General features: G+C 50.2%; 1 protein-coding gene across 1 annotated transcript in view; it reads right to left on the reverse strand.

Moving 5' to 3' along the window:
* Nucleotides 1-440: 440 nt before the first annotated feature.
* The window catches only part of STX3 (syntaxin 3), a 60,724-nt gene continuing 47,193 nt past the window's right edge, over nucleotides 441-13,971 (reverse strand). The window contains exons 3-10 of the mRNA XM_006899852.1: nucleotides 13,469-13,568; nucleotides 11,878-11,952; nucleotides 10,551-10,618; nucleotides 8,577-8,685; nucleotides 4,711-4,784; nucleotides 4,443-4,577; nucleotides 2,274-2,384; nucleotides 441-550 (exon numbers count right to left, since the gene is read on the reverse strand). Coding sequence (XP_006899914.1) covers nucleotides 467-550; nucleotides 2,274-2,384; nucleotides 4,443-4,577; nucleotides 4,711-4,784; nucleotides 8,577-8,685; nucleotides 10,551-10,618; nucleotides 11,878-11,952; nucleotides 13,469-13,568 — 756 coding nt within the window. The 3' untranslated portion in view covers nucleotides 441-466. The remainder of the gene's footprint in view (nucleotides 551-2,273; nucleotides 2,385-4,442; nucleotides 4,578-4,710; nucleotides 4,785-8,576; nucleotides 8,686-10,550; nucleotides 10,619-11,877; nucleotides 11,953-13,468; nucleotides 13,569-13,971) is intronic.

A 13,971-nucleotide genomic window follows, 5' to 3' on the forward strand; every position in this document is an offset into this window, starting at 1 on the left:
CAACAACAACAAAATGATCATGTAAGATCCAGCCAGTCAACCACAAACAACGCCACAGAGCCAGAGCCCAAATCCCAGCTTCTTTCATGTGGAAAGCCACACCCACCGCAGTAAGAATCCAGAAGACAGACCCAGATGCAAGACACAGAACCCACTTGAGAGCCAGACCCCAGAAAGGAGGGAGCTCAGAGACGTGAGAGGACGTGGTGAACACATGCTAAGTCGGAGGACAGGACGGAACCCACAGAACAGGAACAGGAGACCTGCTTCTGCAGCCAGACCCCGAGGACAGAAGGTCAAGGTGTTGAAAAGGCTCAGAAAACTCAATGCACCAAGGACAGTCATTTGGAGAAAGAAGTGAAACCTCAAATGCCAGGCTGCTTCCTCATGAGAGACCCAGTCCAGAGAGGCCCAGCACCATCCACCCGTTTACTTACACGTCAGTGCAGCAGCCTCGAGGCCGCCTTTATTTCAGCCCCACGGCAAGTCCAATTATCAATGCTAAAATGCCCAGCAACACAACCACTACCACAATGATAATTATCAATTTCTGGAGGGAGGAATGAGAGAAACAAAAACATCATGATTACACACACCTGAAAAATAAAAAGCAACCCCAAAACCCAGCCCCTCTCTCCTCTAGGTAGAAAAACACCTTTCAGATACAAATAAGAAGCCTACATGCAGACAAGGAGCTCTGGTGGCCTAGTGGTAAGGAGTTGTGCTGCCCACCCAAGGGTAGGTGGTTCAAATCCACCTGCTTTGAGGGAGAAAAATGGGTAATCTCCTATGCAACTTTCAGCCTCTAAAAACCCCCTGCGGGGTCAATTCTGAGTCAGTTCTGACTCAAAGCACATAACAATGACAAAAACACATGAGGACACCCTATAAGGTATTTAGAGGAAGTTCTAGTGGCTTAGTAGCAAGACGCTGCACTGTAATCCTGAAGGCACGCAGTTCGAGGCCACCAGCTGCTAAATCCTTCTTCGCTAGCAGGCATTGCCAACAGAAGGTTATAGGGAGTTTCTACCAACTTTCGACTCCCACTGAAGTCCTGTACATGAAGTTATACTAAAGAGAATTATCTTTATGTCTCTCTAGGTAGCAAACTAGCCAAGATATAAAATGACCAACACTTTTTCCCCTTCAACAAAGGAGTACATAGACTCTGGCTATGGTCCTAAATTCACACTATTGTCCACCTCTCCAAAGTGCACCTCTGTCGGGCCCCGCATGCGACTGGGGATCAAGCACACAGTTTTGGTCTTGTTCCAAACCAGCCCGAGTTCACTATATAAAATAATTCCCCAAACTCCCCAGGACCCACATAAGCAACAGGCGCAAGCAAAACAAAAAACCAGAAGCAAAACCAGCAGAAATCAAGAAGACAAGTCAAAGCATAGTCCAAAGAGCAGACCCCATGACAGCAGAGTCCCCACAAGCAACAAGCAGAGAAGTTCCCCAGACCCCACGCTGCTGGGGCACCAGAAGAGGGTGGGCAGGTGCTGTGATGCCAAAGGCTGAACTTGAACCCCAGGCCCTATCCTTACTAGGTGGACAAAAGCCAAGTACTTAACCTCTGGCCCTTAAATGTTTCATCTACAAAACAGAAATAGTAGGTGCTCCATAAGATAAGAGATAATGTTTACACAGCAATTAGTACAACAGTGGGTACATGGTGGAGGCAAACACGGCGGGGGGTTGGGGAAGCAGCAGGCAGGGCTGGGGGAAGGAAATGAAGGTTCAGAAGAGCGATAGAGTCAGGTGTAACACCTGAAAGCTCCATGGACTCTGTCCAGGAGAAGATTACTAACAACACCTGTGCAGTGACTCCGATGACACTCACTGCCTCCCTGGTGGCTTCTCAGTGGGACGCACGCAAGCCAGATCCATGCCAGATGCACCTGGGAAGGGTGGGTGGCTACTCTCTAGGAAAGGCTGAATCAGGGTTCACAGGAGGCCAGGGCAGAGGGGCGGAGCAGAGAGGATGGGGCGAACAAGGCCAGTTCCGACCGCGGTGCTCACCCTCCGGGCCTCACTCTGATACTTGACAGCCTTTTTGGTATCGGCCACAGCCCGCTCCACGAAGCCCACGGACTGGTCCATGTTGTTCTCAATTCGGTCAATCATGGCTCCCTTTTCCCAGATGCAAGATGTGGCAGCAGCAGCAGCAGCAGCAGCAGCAACAGCAATCAGAGATGCAGAGAGGGAGGAGAGAGCGAGAGAGGCAAGCGGAATGCACCCCCTTGTCAAAGGGCTGGGGAGGGTCTTACCTTGCGGGCCTGGCTCTGATATTTCACAGCCTTTTTAGTCTCGTCGCGGGCCTTCTCCACATGGTCCACTGTGTGCATGACATTCAGCTCTATGTTATCTAGCATCTCACCCTGCAAAGATCAGGCACTGGTCACTCCCAAGATAGCCCACCCCATGACAGTGTGGTCTGGACTGAGTCCTGGGGAGCCTTTTAACCTTCGGTGCCCAGAGAAACCTGAACAGCCCACCAGAAGCACCCCACTAGGGCAACATCCACTTCCCCAGTCCTTGAGGGTGGCCCTTCACTCAAGAGACATTCACTGAATTCCTGCTCTGTCCTGGGCATCTGACTAGATGCCTGATAACTACATACACGTCTGTATGTATCTCGAGGGACCCCCTGCACCCAACTCTTTGCTTCAACACTTGAAAAGGACTCTAAAAGTGGACTAACTCATGCTCTTGGGGCATCACCACGATGCTGATGCCTTCCTGGCCAAGCAGACATGATTCATGTTCATCCAGGCTCTGGTCCCTGCTGGAGAACAGGGCCTAGCACGAAGTATCAAGATCCAGTTGCCTTCAAGTTGAAGTTCAACCATGATGACCCCCTCCTGTGAGGAGAGCTGATCCATAGGAGGTTCAAAGCTGGGCCTTTTAGAAATAGATCAGTAGACCTTCTGAGGAGCCTCTGGGAGGGTTCAAACCTCCAACCTTGCAGCTAATAGTCAAGTACTTAACCGCCTGCATCCTCAGGGATTCCCGGCCCACACTGAGGGCTCATGCTATCTGGGGCTGAGAATGTCTGCTTTCTCGGAATGTCACTCCCAGGCCACAGAAGCCGGTTTACCCAAACCACTGATTTGGTTCTTTCTTCCCCTCTGTGAAGAGTGGTCTCTTCATAAGATGTCCAGCCATTTCCCAATTTTTCCTTCCAGACAAGGAATTTCAGATTGGAAATATCCGCCACTCCCCAATCTACCGAGACCTTCCTCAGCCCACCCCCAGCACCGTGCTGCTGGCTGTAAACAGAGAAAGGCACTTACCCACAGTCACCTGAATCGCAAACCAGTTCCTCGCAAGGCAGTGTGGGGAGAAAGAAGAGTGGGGATGGAGGGACTCGAGACATGTTCTCAAAGGCCAGAAGGGGCTGGGGGCACAGCCCGGGGGCCCTGAGCAGGTGGCAGACGTGACACCCCATCATGCAGCACTTGGGGCCCTGCTAGGTCTGGTTCTCCATCTAAGGATCTTATTTACTTCCTAGCCCCATTCGTGTGGAAGGGAGATTGGACATCCATAGTCACGGTGACCCGATTCCACGGACCTTGGGCACATCTAGCTTGCTTTACTGTCTGATTCTGTGAGAGCCACACCGTAAGCAATCCATCCAGAATCCCACGCCTGAGCAAGCTCCCAGACCGAGTACTATATAACGCCTCAAGCTGCCATGGAAACACTGATCTGCTTGAAAGGGGACATCATACTTGGAAAAAGGAGAGGGTCAGAGAAGGAGGGGATGACCCTCGGGGAGATGGACCGACACAGTGACCTTAACAACAGGCTCAAGTGTGGCAGAGAAGCTGAGGATGGCACAGGGCAGGGCAGGGCTCGGCTCTGCCATTCCCAGGTCACTCCGAGTCACAGCTGACTCAACGGCACCTAACAACACCTTCATTTATTTTGCTGCCTGTTTACGCACCAGAGCAAAAAGTGTACTTTTTTTCCCCCACAAATATACAGAGAAACAAAACAGAACTGTTAAAAATAATAAAAAAGAAAGTAAAGAAATGCTCGCCGTTAAACCTCCGTTTTCCCAGGGACTAAATGACCTGTCTTTTCAGTGGCAGCAGTGACACGGGTCTTTAAGACATCATCATTCAACACTGTCTCTAAGGGAAAGGAAGACAGAGGCCCCGCATCCCCAGGGAACTAGGAGCCTGACAGAGGACATCAACGCCCATGCTAATGAGCAACGGCTGGGAAGCCAAGCGGCCAGGTCAGACTAGCAGAGCTGAGATACCCGGAAGGCCAGGTGTACCCCCAGCACACGCTAAGCCCCGCCCACTCCCCTGGCCCACTCCCCCTGGTTCCCAGTATGCTCAGTGTCCAGCCCATCCCCCCATCCTTGTTCTCAGGAAGACCTGAGCTGCCCTCGCCTCCCTCCTCACGCTGGGGCCCAGAGCCATTACCTGATTCTCCACCAGCATGGCGATGTCCATGAACATGTCATGAAGCTCCTTGATGCTGCTCTCCAGCCGCACGATGTCCTTGTGTCGCCCCTCAATCTCACTGAGCGCTTGCTTGGAAATCTGGGAGTCGATGATCTGCACAGGCCCCCCCACACACACGGGTCATCACTCGCCCACCCCTGTGTGGTGCGCCTCCCCCACCACCACTGCTACCACCACACAGAGCTCCTCGAGGGTCTCCTCCTCCAGGCCAGGGGTCTTCACTCACCCCGGAAGTGAAGATGGCAGGGTTGCCACTCTCCAGCATCTCCTCCAGCTCCTCATCGGTCGTCTTTTTGCCGGCTAGACAGACAAACACACAAAAGGGAAGTGTCCAGTGTAAGATCACAATAGGCCATTGCACTCGGCATAGCAGCTCAGTCTCATAAACACAAGGACTGTGTAAGACCATTACTGTGAAAACACAAGGTAACTAGCAAGATGCACAGAAATGTAAAAAGGGGAAGGGGCAGAGAGGAAGGGATGGAAGAGGAGGAAGCGTGGAAATGGCCAGGATAGCAAAGTTTGGTGGGCAGACGGGGAGAAGCTGGAGGGAACAGGGAAGATTCAATGGCGACTTGAAAAGATGGTAGTTATTGATCTGGGGCACAACGTGTATGAATGATGGTATGAAACACAATGTAAATGAGAGACTGTATGGGACACAATGTAACATAAATGAAACACAATGGAAATTAATTCTTTTATGAAAACTAATTTTTTAAAAAGGAAGACCAAGCACACCAAACCAAAGTTCCTTAACAGTTGAGCATATGGGGATGCGATGCAATGAATTCCACTTTGGGGCCTTGGCTCTTGGCATGCTGTGTTTTGTTGTTGTTGTTTTTCACTGTCTACTCAGATATCAAGTTACTAGCAAAATCAGACAAAGTTTCAATCATTGCAATGCTTTTGTTTAAGCTCTTGTTTAAAGAACGATATTAGAGGATTGCCCTAAGTGACTCAGGTACACTGAGTATATCCGAGAATGTGCGGGCCCCGTTCAGGCTGGGAAGCCCGCCAGTAGCTGAGAACGAACACATGGACTAACAAGAGTCCTGGGATGTGGGGTCTCAGGGGGCTTTCTGTTCCAGGAGCTGCCCTGGATGGAAATGGGACAGGCAGGCTCTAGGGCTGGGTCACCCAGTACACGAGGAAAGCTCGGGAACAATTCCACACTTTCACCCCATCAAAGATTCTGCTCCTAGGTCTGGCTGCCATCTTTCTCCCTCCCAACCCCACAGCATTTTCCTCTAGAATTAAAGGCTCTCTCCAAATTTACTATTTCCGCCCAGGTTAGAGTAGCCAGTAAGCAAAGCAAGCAGGGCCTAACAAACATGCTGAAACCCACGTGGAATTATTCACTGCAGAAGAGTTAGTGCAACACACCTCAGCCTGTGCTTAGTGGGGAGTCCACCCCTGCATGCTCCCCTAAAGTAAGAGGATGCACACCTCTGTAACCCCTCCAGTCTGTGCCTCTGTGCCTCTTCCTGACTCAGAGTCTTCACCCCTAATCATGTCCTTTACCTGCAGACAACCACATAACTATACCTCATGAGCTTTATGCATCACTGCATGCATTCTCAAGTCCATCAGAGACAGAAACGGGAGGGGGCTGGCAGCAGAGACAGTGCTGAAACAGGAAAGTGGGCACTGGTCTCCTGGTGGTCCTTATTAGAGACTTCACTATACAACCACAGCCTCAACAACACTCCCCTCCAACTGAGGATGACTTGCAATGTTTGCTGCAGAAGATCAAAGACCACAGCCTTCAAGATGGTTTATATCTCAACATCAATACAACAAAAATCTTCAACACTGGGGAACCAATAGGTAACATCCTGACAGATGGGAAAAAAGACTGAAGGTATCAACAATTTCACTTCACTTGGATCAACAATCAACAACTTTGGTATCAACAGTCAAGAAATCAAAAGCCATGTTGCTTGGGAAAATCTGCTGTCAAGGGCCTCTCCAGAGAGCTGAAGAGCAAGGATGTCAGTGTAAAGACTAAAGTGAGCCTGATCCAAGCCATGGGGTTTTCAGCTGCTTCCTACATATCAATATCGGACAACAGAAGAATTGATGCCTTTGACTTGTGCGGCTGGAGAAGAGTACTGAACATCCCAACATCCCATGGACTGCCAAGAGAACAACCAAGTGCTTCTCAGAAGCAAGGATGCTGAAACTTGGTCTCATATACTTGGGACATGTTGGGAGGAGGAGCTGGTCTTTAGAAAAAGACGTCATGCTGGGAAAGGTGGAAGGTCAGAGAAAGAGAGGAAGACCCCCATCAAGCTAGACCAGCACAGTGACTGCAGTAAAGGACCTGTCACATCAGAGACCGTGAAGACGGCTCAGGACAGAGCAAGGTTCAGATCTGTTCTTCATCGGGCCATTATGAGGTGTAGTCAACTGGATGGCACCAAACAAAAACAATAAAACTTCAAAGGAAACACTCCCCTAACGACCTCCATGGAGCTCTGGCCGTGTAGTTTGTGGGGCGTGTGCTGTTCCCAGTGGTTCGGATCTACCAGCTGCATCTTTGGAGAAAGACAAACCATCTCCTGTGCAGTTTATGGCCTCCTGAATGCCTGCTAGTGGGCCAGGGAGTCAGTACCATCGTAATAGCATCGAGTTTGAGGAGATAACCTCTTCACTCTTCACCTGGTTTCTCGTTCACTTTGATCCATTTTTGTTGGATGTCATTGAGTCGGCACTGGCTCGTAGCTGACCCTCCACCAGGTTTTCAGAGGCGGTAAATCAAATGAGAGGAGACTGTCATTCTTCTCCTAGGGAGCTTTGGATGGATTCAAACTCTTTTGCCTTTTGGTGGTCAGTGCAGCTCCTTAACAGGCCACCAGAGCTCCCTTAATTCAATCCCCACTTAACTCGTAATTACTCTCCTAAAGCGTGATACACCCTGCATTATCTCCAGGCTCAGAATGTCCTTCAGGCCCTTTCACTACGGTCATACATGGAGCTCAAGGCTATGGATAACGTGCTGGTTCCTACGTGGGCCCTCCCCCACAACCCATCGTTACCCTCCACTGCTGCGCCCACAGGCAGCCTTTCCTCAGGCCCTGGACAGCCTGTCTCCCCCAAGCACATCTGCCTTCCCCGGTGATGTATTTGCTCATAGTTTTCTCCCACTTGAAGCACATTCCACCCTGCTGGGCCCCACTTCCCACTTTCCTAAATTCCTGAAGGGTGTGGCTTCATGAATTTCTTCATTTTCCATAGCCACTACTGCTGTTGCTTTAATCTCATATATGTTCCCTACCGTCAAACACACAGGGGGAAAAGAACGTGGTGGGTGATCCTCAGGAGAGCGAGCACTTAGCATGGGTTCTCTCTTAACATGAGAACATGCTGGATGGTCCAGGAATGAAACCACTTGGACACAAGAAGCAGTGCTTCAGCCTCTGACCTAAAACACTGAACCCACTTGTAGCAGATGCTACAAGTCCATCACCATAAAGAGAACAAAAATCCTTACAACTGAACCAATTAACAGCATCATGAATAAGAGGGGGGGAGAAGATTAAAGTATCAAGGATTCAATTTTACTGGGACTCACAATGCCCGTGGAAGCAGCAGTTGAGAAATCAACTGACGGCGTGTATGGAGCAAACCTGTTTAAAGAGCAGAGACGACCCTGGAGGATCATGCGGCACCTGGCGCAAGCCACAGTATTTTCAATTGCCTCGTATGCATGAGAAAAGTTGGACAATGAATAAGGGAGACCAAGAACTGATGCTCTTGAATATTACATATCTCAAGAACTGCCAAAAGAGCAAGTAAATCAGTCCTGGACGAAATGCAGCCAGAATGCTCCTCAGAAATGAAGATGTGGGACTCTGTCTCAACTACGCCAGACACGTTACGAGCGGCTTGTCTCTTGGAAAGGACACTATTGCTTAGTTAAGCAGAGGATCCTTGAAAAAGAATAAGACCCTCAGTGAGATGGTGCAGGGCTGGGGTTTCATTCTGTTCTGGGCTTAGGCGCCTTCTTGTTCCCCCGGCTCTCACAGCTGAGGACAGGTTACCCCGCGGCATGGACAAAGCAACACCAGCCAGGCTTCAAACACATACTGATCTCGAGCTGCCGCTGGATTCTCCCCTTGCTGCGTTCTCGGAAGTCCACCTGAGCCTCGTTGTATTTCGTCATCACCTCCACAAACTTCCGGGAGAGGACAGAGTGCTGTGGGAACAATGAAGCAGGCGAGCCCATGAGAGGCGACCAGGGAAACCTCTTTAACTGATGAAGATCCCTTCCCCAGCTACCCCGCACAGCTTACTCTCCGGAGGCACTGGGCTTGGAATCAAAAGGGTACGTATAAGACTTCAATGTTTTGACTTCCTAGCTTTGCTCCATGGAGAGTCTAAAGTAGACTTGCAGGACGTTTCCCTGCCCTGTGGACCTCACACAGCACTGGGGCAGCCAACACACAGCACTGGGGCAGCCAAAGGAGATAATCTCTGCAAATCTAGATTCCTGCATCAGCAGACGGGTAGTTGTCCAGCTCCACTCTTGGCTTGATTGCTTGATTTCTAAACCTGTCAGACTCCCTTCCGTTCCTAACTGACCTCTCCATCTTTTCTGGCTTATAAATAGATGCATTCTAGTTCCTCGAGTTCAGACCCTAACAGCCAAAGATCCTGGAGTCCTGACCCTGTTGTTGTTGTTGTTGTCATTGTTGTTTACCGTCAAGTCAGAACTGACCCATAGCTGACCCTCTGGCAGGTTTTCAGAGGCTGTTAATCGCCTGAGAGGAGACTGCCCATCCTTCTCCCACAGAGCAGCTGGTGGATTTGAACCGTGTGCCTTTGGGATTGCAGTGCAGTTTCTTACCACTAGGCCACCAGAACTCATTATGATTACCCCAGAGGCTTAAATTCAAATCATTACATTTTTCATTCCTTGCCTAGTTCTCAGCATCCAGCCCTCATAACTTCTCTTCAGAAATCACCAGTATTTTCAGTCTGAGCTAATCTCATTTCCACTGTGCAAATGCAGACCAATGCAAACGTCTAACTGGGACCTTCCTGCCTCTATATTCTTCTCCACTCTGATCTAGCTTTCAAAGGGCTGCCAGGCCCTCTCTGTATACTAGTACAGTCAGTTCTCTGGTATTTAAAGACCTCCAAAATGTAGCACTCCATTACTTTAAAAAAAAAAAAAACCAAAACCCAAACAACTCCTATTATCCCAAAACAAACTTTTTCTTTTCCTGATAGATTACATTCTTCACTCTTGTCCACTATCACCACTGCCCCCAACATATATACCACCCACAGCACCCCCTTTAACCCCGCTCTTAGAAAAGGAAACCTCTACCCCTGATCTGGCCACACTGGCACTCCCACATATAAAAGGCCCAGCCTCCTCTGGCTTCCCACAATGCTTCTTGAGATCATGCAGCACCGCCATCAATGGTGCATCTGAGTCTATGTCTTCACATACTATCTTCTCCTGCAAGGCCTGTGTAGTAAACACTTTACTATTGTGTCAGTTCATTAAGGAGGAACATTGTATCTCTGCTCCCGCAAAGCTCCCAGCTCCAAAGTGGATATCTGAAGGCTTAAAATATTTGGAGAGAGACACCTTCACTCTCCTGTGAAATGACACAGGCTTGTACTAAGTCACTGGCTTGAGTTGGGTTCTGATGCCTCTCCAGTTCTTCAGGGACTTCTGGGGAGAAAGCAAGTCTGTGGGGCTGCACTGCTAGGAGGAAGGGTAATCAGGTTGCCCCTTGGAGGCAGGGACGGGAAACTCTGTCTTACATACTCTGGACATATTGTCAGAAGGGGCCAGGTCTCAACGAGACAGACTCACGCAGTGACTACAGCCATGGACTTAAGCAACCTGGAGGCCATGGGGACGGGGCACAATGGGAGGGGTTCCAATCTGTTCATAGGGCTGCTGTAAGTTGTCAACTCGATGGCACCTAACAACAACAATGAGAAAGCCAAACGGGCGGAGCTCTGGCTCTTACGCCTACTTCCACCCAGGAGGCCCCTCAGCCAGTCCTTTCCATGGTTAGATTTGATTAGGGAAAACTTTACCTGGGATTTCCGTATCCGGAGGTCTGCTGATGACCGCACCTCATCTTCTTCAATATGCTTCTCCATGCCTGGAAGGAGAAGGATTATTCTAGAAACAAAGCTGCCTCTCCCTTACTGGGAGATTCCCTTACATTCAATGCAAACCTCTTTTCCTTCTCACACCCCTAGCCCATGGAGACCTAACAGAAACAGGGGTGCAAACCCAAAGTTGGCTCGAAGGGAGCCACGGTACTTTCCTTCCTCAACCCTTCCTAGTTTCAATGGCACCTCTGTGTGGGTCTTGGTTGTCAAGAGACCTGGGTTCAAATCCTCACTAGCTGAAGTACTCTGGGGGAGCCACGTAATCACCTCTCTGAGTGTTCCAGTTCTTCCTCGTCTCTAAGATGGAGTAACCCTCCCTCCCTTGTTTAAGCTTAAATGAGAACACAAAGGAAGTGCTTAGCACAGGGCAGGCACACCGTCAAAGTTATTACCAATGATCCCACCCACTCGCTCCTCCAGTGAAAGCAATACTGTGAGTGGTCTGAGGAGAAGGAAGGATGAGTTGGGTTGAGAAATGCTGCCTCTATCCCTAGGCCAATGGCATGCCTTCACCAAAAGCACTGCACAGCAGCACAGACGAGGGTCACTACAGACAATGACACCTGGTACACTTTCTGGGCGCCCCACCCCCCCCACCCCCGTGGCAACAGGATGCACTTCTAAAGCAGTGGCTTCTGTGAACTTGAAGCTTTAAACTGGGAGGTGGTGAGGAGGAGATGCGTCTGCCACTCCCACCCCCCAAGCCATGTCTAGAGACTGAGCAACATATTTTATAACCACAAAACAATAAGATTACTCTTCAAATGATGCTGGGGAAATTGGGAGCGAGTGAAAGAAGGTAGATGGATTACGTGAATGGACCACATCACAGGACCGCACATTTTAGTTCTCATAACTCTCAAGCCAGAAAGCTCTGGTGGCACCATGGGGAGGGAGCTGTGCTGCTAACGCAAAGACCCCGCCTCTCTGGTGGTTCAAATCCAACAGCAGCCTCAAGGGTGAAGGATGGGCAATCTCCTCTGATGCAGTCGGGGCCAGGGGTGGGGGGGTGGGTGTCAGCTCTGAGTTGGTTCTGACTCAACAGCTATGAGAAGTCTCAATCCTGGACTCTCTCATCTACAGCCAAGGTTCAAGGACAGGCAGATCCCTGAGGCTACATTGCTCATGGACCCAAGCCCAGCCACAAGGCCGGGGGGGGAATTAAGTGGTGCTGAGGGGAGTATTGTCGGGGTGGGGGGGTGATGTGAGACAAGGTGGGGACAGCTCCCTTTTCCCCCCTTCTCACTCTTCAGCTTGTTCCGCACGTTGTTGGCCCTCTTCTTGATCTCAGCTGTGAGCTGCTCCAGGTCATCCTTGGTTTCTGGGTAAACAAAGGCGGAAAGAAGCCGTTAGAAAAGAAAAAGAAAGAGCCGAGGCTTTGTGTACTACAGCCATCGAGGGAGGCGGTCGGGCTTCCTCAGAGCAGCACCTCCCAGCCGTGCTCCTGACTCCCATCATCAGAGCCACACACGGAGCTTCTGTGAGCACGCATTTTCCAAGCACAGCACCCCTGGCTCACAGAACGGTAACACTCAAGGTGAGAGCCCTAGAAGCGGCCTTTTGAACAAGCCCTCTGGAGTAGTTCTCCAGCTCACAGAAGTCTGAGAACTTTCATTTTAGAAGAAATAATCTAGTTTAGACTGAGGGCTGTAGCAAAGAAGGGAGACAAGGACTTGACGACATTTCTCTGGAAATGAAATTGTCACCCAGCTCATTAATCTAAGAGTTGAGGTGCCACAAGCCCATCGGAGTCTTAGCATTTATGGAGCAAAGTAAGTATCCCTGGCCTTTCATTCAGAAATCACCCCTGCGTACCCACCACAAGCTTGGCTCACCAAGAGGTGAGAGAGAAGACAGAGATGATACATTCAAGGGGTTCAGAATCAAGTGGAAGACGGAGAGACTCTTAAATTTGCAATTGTAACACACAGGAGGAGTACGGTCTGTATTCTGGTGAAGATGTTTAGTAAAGGAGCCCCAGCACAGCCTGAAGGGGCCTGGAAAGGCTTCTAGAAACAACACAGGAGGGTTGAGCCTCAGAGGATGAGGAAGTGTCAGCCAGACAGAGGAGACTCAGGGCAGGAGGAACAACCAGTAAAAGGCAGGAGGGAGTAAGAAGCATTTGGAGAACAACTAGGGTTTCATCTGACTCAAGTACGGAGATCAGGGGGGAATGGGAGGAGGAATGGGTGGACAGAAAGGCTGGAAAATGACCTGAACAACTCTCAAATGCTCCGCTAAATGTGTAGGGAGCCACTCACGGCCTTCCGGAACCAAGGAACAGTATCAGGACTGAAATCAATCGTCATAAAGGAGCCTGAAATAGAGCCAGCCCTAACTACTCTAAAAGTATGGAATGATAAGGGGGGGGTGCATTTCCTTGCCCCTAAATATTGAGGGGAAATCAGGAGTTTAGAAATGGGAGAGAATACTGTGGAACACCATGGGGAAGTCGGGACTTGGCCCAGGAATCGAGAGATGAGTAGGATTTAGAAAGGAGGCTGGCATTTCAGGTGGGGGTGAGAAGCGAGCCAAGGCACAGAGGCGGACAGCACCAGGAACGCGAGAAACCGCGACAATCGTGAGAGAAACGAGCTGGGAAGCAGAGGAAAGGGTCTCATCAGTTCAAGCGGGGACAGGATGAGAAGAGCATGTAGGGGCTCGGCCGTGTGAGCTCAGGTGAGGTAAACGCAACAGGGGGATGCAGTGATGTGCTGTGATGTGCACCTCTGGGTAACAGACACCCTCCGCCCAATGCCTCTGCTTCTCAGAGGGGAGGGACCACGAGCAGTGAGGCACCAGCGAGGAGGACCTGGTGGCTCTGAGCAAACACTCACTCGGCTCTGGAATGGGCGCTGAGAGGATGATGCTGTAGAGTTTCTTCGCCTCCTCCACGTGCTCTGAGATCTTGTCAATGTTGAGCCGCGTTTCCTCAATCTACAGGCAGAAAGGAGTAACGCTTGTCAGCAGAGGAAGAAAATGCCCACCACTGAGGTAAAGGCAGAGCTCTCTGGTGGTGGCCACCAATTTGTGGGTTTGTTGGTGTTTTGTTTAAAAAAAAAAAAAAAAGAAACACACACACACACACATACCCCCGGGAGCTTGGAAGTCTTGAGCTGCCCAGGGAGAACCTTTCTCACAGTGACACAAACGCATTTTGGCAGGGCTGTCAGTCAAAATCAACACGAGCCGCCCCCTGCGAGGAATGAATGGGACAACCCTGGATGGAAGCAAGATTCGGGGCAGAGTCAAAAGCCCAGAAAATCCAGAAGGAATAATCAGCTCACCTGTTCAGGCTAGACCCTGTAACCCCCTCACAGTGAGAAGAGAGGAGAGGGAG

Source organism: Elephantulus edwardii, unplaced genomic scaffold (genome assembly GCF_000299155.1).
Source record: "Elephantulus edwardii isolate Elephantulus edwardi_28Jun2011 unplaced genomic scaffold, EleEdw1.0 scaffold00268, whole genome shotgun sequence".
In the NCBI taxonomy this organism is placed as follows: Eukaryota; Metazoa; Chordata; class Mammalia; order Macroscelidea; family Macroscelididae; genus Elephantulus; species Elephantulus edwardii.